Source organism: Galeopterus variegatus, unplaced genomic scaffold (genome assembly GCF_000696425.1).
Source record: "Galeopterus variegatus unplaced genomic scaffold, G_variegatus-3.0.2 Scaffold716, whole genome shotgun sequence".
Taxonomy (NCBI): Eukaryota; Metazoa; Chordata; class Mammalia; order Dermoptera; family Cynocephalidae; genus Galeopterus; species Galeopterus variegatus.
Genome location: NW_007726827.1, coordinates 237,616 through 241,952, shown reverse-complemented (window position 1 = coordinate 241,952; position 4,337 = coordinate 237,616). Strand labels below are relative to the sequence as shown.

Below are 4,337 nucleotides of genomic sequence, written 5' to 3'. Positions count from 1 at the left end.
CTCCCAAGCGGTGCACTGTAGCAGTGCGCCACCGGGCCGGCCCTTTTGTCTGGAATTTTAAATCCAAAACTGAGAGATGATAGATTTTAAAACACATACACAAAATAATTTGAAAACCAGGACTCTTGGTTTCTATTAATGCAATTGAGCATATAGTTAATAAGAGGCAAGTCTAAATTTTGTAATAATGTGGTACTTTTTGGTTCTGTCAATTCAGAAGTAATCTTAATTTAGAAAGAAATATATAAACTAATCATTAGACGGAAAAAAAAATGTTGCCTCAGAGTATCTGCCATGATTCAATACAAATAGAAAGTAGTTTTTGTTGTTTTATGTTCATCTACACACACACTCACATGCACACACACACTTTTGCTAAGTATTCTTAGATCTGGAGCCTTAACTTGAGTGGGCTAGAAATATAATGTCTGTGGTATGTACAGCTTTTTAACAAATTTGAAAACATAGGAATGAGTATTAAGATAGCCATCTAGTACCTACCTTCCATTTACTTTGATCTGTTCCCAAATATCCACTAAAGGCTTTTTTGCCCCAAGGACAAAGCACTGGGTTACAAATTGGAGCGAATGCTGACACAGACTTCAGAAACAAAAGAAATTAAAAGCAAGTTAATATTTTGCTAAATCAAATATGAACAGATGCTTTCTACTTGCTTAAAAACTGAGATGTATTTGTCCTTTGCTTAAAAGCTCTGACTTCCCACGTAAACCCCTGAGAACAATTTTACTTTTGATATATTACAGGCTTAGACTGTAGACCTCCCCATAATACATCTTTTGTGTGTTCTATTAAGAGAGCTAATAAATATAGGTGCTAAAATAACCTAAAGCAATGCACTACAATTTAATTAAGTAAGGCATGAATGGAAGTTTAAGTTCAGAATTTCTATTTCCTTTTTCTACTGAAAATTAATCTGTAGTAATATAAAACAGTTCATGCCTACCTTACTAAACATGTTATTAAATTGGAGACATTTCTCTTAAACAGTACCAAGAAACAAGTGAACAATGCCTTTAAATATGACAAATTTTAAATACAATTTTGAGTTTTTACAGTGTTTTCTCACTGGGTAAGGTTCAGAGTTGGAATCTCTCAGCTTCAGAGTACTTACCAATGTATATGTTAGGAATGTTTATTAGTTTTAAAGGACAAAAAATTCAACTAAGTCTGCTTTTCTACTCAGACACAATAAATTGAGTGCCTTATGTACAAAAGAAAAATAAAACTCTTATTTAAAAACCCACTGTCAGTCATTCCATGAATCAGTACAATTTTACCAAAAGTAAAATATTTAGTGCCACAGCAAAAAAACTGCTATGAGAAATATTTTCATTTCTCAGTAGCACATGTGAAATAATTAAGAAGTCCTTCCTAAGAGAAGGAAATGGATTAAACAAATCTCGAGGTCACAAATAGCCCTATGATTTTAAAGACAGAAGCAATCTTAAGATAAGCATTGCTTAGAAATTTTCTTTGTCAGCTCTTGTAATACACTGCTCTGCACAGTACGACCTCTACATACATATCGTGGTTATTCAAACTTGGCTCATTTAAACAAACAAAAAAGAAAAAGTGCAAAGCTTCAAATAAAGAACAGGAAAGGCTAAGAGTGATGTTTTTCAACCAAGCCGCATTTCAATTTTCATTAGTGGCATTAAGAACATAGAAGGTTCTACAAATCATGGATATTATCTTCTACCTCAGAATACTAAAGTCAACTTTACAAAGACATTTTTGTTAAAAATATAAATGTTAGATAAAGCCACAATAACATTAACCAAGAATAATATAACCGTTAGGGGAAAAAAAAGAAGAATGTGTTCAAAACTATAGTTTGAATATTTATTTGTATTTTTATTAGCTACATTTATTAGCTCTCAACAGAACACACAAATAAAAGCAATAAAAAAGATAACCTTACATTTCATAATACGTCTAGTAGGCTAACAAAAAAACCACTCAGATGGAATTCCTGTGCTGCTTATTCTGAGCATATATTGCGTGGTCAAATTCAATAAACGCACCACCCCCCCCAACACTAGAAGTGTTTAGTTCCAATACTAAACCAGCAATATTGTAATTTCAATCTTTGAATGTTCCTAATATTATTCAAAAGGAATATTTATCCCTAGAAGCTTAGGTAATCTCACTTTGTATTTTCCAGGATTTTTCAAAGCACAAATCAGAGCTCCATGGCCTCCCATGGAGTGGCCAAAAATAGACATCCTTTGAGGGTCCACTGGAAAATTAGCATTTATGAGTTGGGGAAGCTGAAAAGGATAGTATGAAAAAAAAATCAGAGAAAATAAGTTTAGATTTTTTCAAAGTTATATAACATAATTACACATTCAGTACTTCCAAACATCCTTTGAGGGTCCACTGGAAAATTAGCATTTATGAGTTGGGGAAGCTGAAAAGGATAGTATGAAAAAAAAATCAGAGAAAATAAGTTTAGATTTTTTCAAAGTTATATAACATAATTACACATTCAGTACTTCCAAATCACAGTCTTACAATAGTTTGAAGTAGTAAAGATAAAAAAAAAAAAAAAAAAAACCCAAACCAAGTAGGCAATGGCTATTAATATATTACTGGAGAATATATGGTACAGACTCCTTAGAAAGCAACTTTAGGAAGACAATGCAGAGAGAATCTTTAAAATGTTCTAAACTTTTGACCTAGTAATTTCACTTCTTGGAATCTATTCTAAGGGAAAAGTTGTTAGGGGAAAAAAATATGAACAAACTTCATCAATGCAGTAATATTTATTATGATAAAAAATATATGCAAAAATCATAAATATCCTACATTAGGAAAAAGTAAATTATGGCATATGACAGAATATTATCAATTATTAAAGTGAGAATAATATTGGAAAATATTTATTTTTACAACTAAAAAAAAATGAACAGGATAAAAAAATCTTACAATCATGTGAAAACTAGTCATAGAAAAAAGTCTGGAGTATGCCAAAACAATTGTTGTTTGCAGTAACAGAACTATGGGTAATTAAAATTTTCCATTACTGTTTCAGTTTTTATGATGTATATTAACAATTTAAAAATCATATAAAATTTAGAAAAAAGGCATAAATTAGCACATAAAGATTATTAATAGAAGTAATGCTTTGCCACTTAATCCTTTCTAACTAAGCCTTGGTTTATCACTGTAAAATATATCCAAATGAACCAGCTGCCAGGAAAGTTAAAGGTTTTTTTCATATACTATTTTCTTTGATAACCTGGGTAGTGTACACAGGTCTCAATATATTTATTAATCTCTTTACAATTGTACTTAAGTTTAATTCAAATCACAGTAAATAGACTACAGTACTAGTAAATTTAGGAATTTTCAGTAAGACAAATTTACAAGTATGTACCAAATATATTAAAAAATACCATACCCTAATTTAAAATTCTTAGGAGTATGAGGATTTTGTGTCCAGAATCAAGCTCTTGCAGTCATTAGTTAATAATTACAATACAAATTAAATTACCTCCTCTGTTACATAAGAGTACATTCTGTAGTTAGTTTTCCAAGGTTCTTCAGTGGCATCCACATAAAAACCAGCACCGGTGCCAAAGTCCCAGCTCTCATCTTCTCCTTTAATACTGCAGCCACCTAGCAAGGACAATCCTGTGGTTTCATCTACTCCTCAGTAACAGCCCATGTTTAATAACACACTTTCAGATAAATCTGCAAGTCCATCTGCATTAGAGCTGTTCACCAAATATTGAGAGCTCTCTGCCTGTTGGGGCACATGGTAGGATTATAATTCCTCACCCTCTTGTCCTTGAATGGGGCCATGTGACCAGTTCTGGACAATGAGGTGAGTGAGAGAGGGAACAACCTTTCAAGCTGGAGCATTCAGCTGCCAAGGTCAGGCACACTAGCTTTCTTTGTTGATGAAGTTCCCTCCAATATATTCTGAACATATACTTCCTTATTCTGTTTTACCTGCCAAAGGGCTTATATCGTCTTTTTTATCTTTCAGAAATGTGTTGAGATCCCTTCCCTGATGACCCTCCCCCATTGTCAACACTTCTTTTAGTTCTCTTTATCATCATGGTTTTAGACAGGAAAGGAGACCATTGTGGTTTTAGATCGGAAAGGAGACAAATTCTTGAGCTTAATTCACTATCTTGAACTGTGTGAGAAAATAATCTAAGTGATTCATTTTCAGAAATAATTCAGGCCCAGCTCGAAAGTTGTCTTACTGGCCCAGCCCATTCCTGGGGGGTCGCTGAATAGATAAAAAGTTCTCCTTGAGATGGTAATGAGTTAATAGCCCTTTATTGTTCTCTTCATTTCCTAAT

The 4,337-nt window shown here is 32.7% G+C and overlaps 1 protein-coding gene across 2 annotated transcripts in view; it reads right to left on the bottom strand.

Moving 5' to 3' along the window:
- The window catches only part of ESD (esterase D), a 29,214-nt gene that overhangs the window by 9,270 nt on the left and 15,607 nt on the right, over positions 1 to 4,337 (bottom strand). For both annotated transcript variants that reach the window (XM_008571763.1, XM_008571764.1), the window contains exons 6-8: positions 3,518 to 3,642; positions 2,172 to 2,291; positions 502 to 600 (exon numbers count right to left, since the gene is read on the bottom strand). In XM_008571763.1, the coding sequence (XP_008569985.1) occupies positions 502 to 600; positions 2,172 to 2,291; positions 3,518 to 3,642 (344 nt within the window). The remainder of the gene's footprint in view (positions 1 to 501; positions 601 to 2,171; positions 2,292 to 3,517; positions 3,643 to 4,337) is intronic.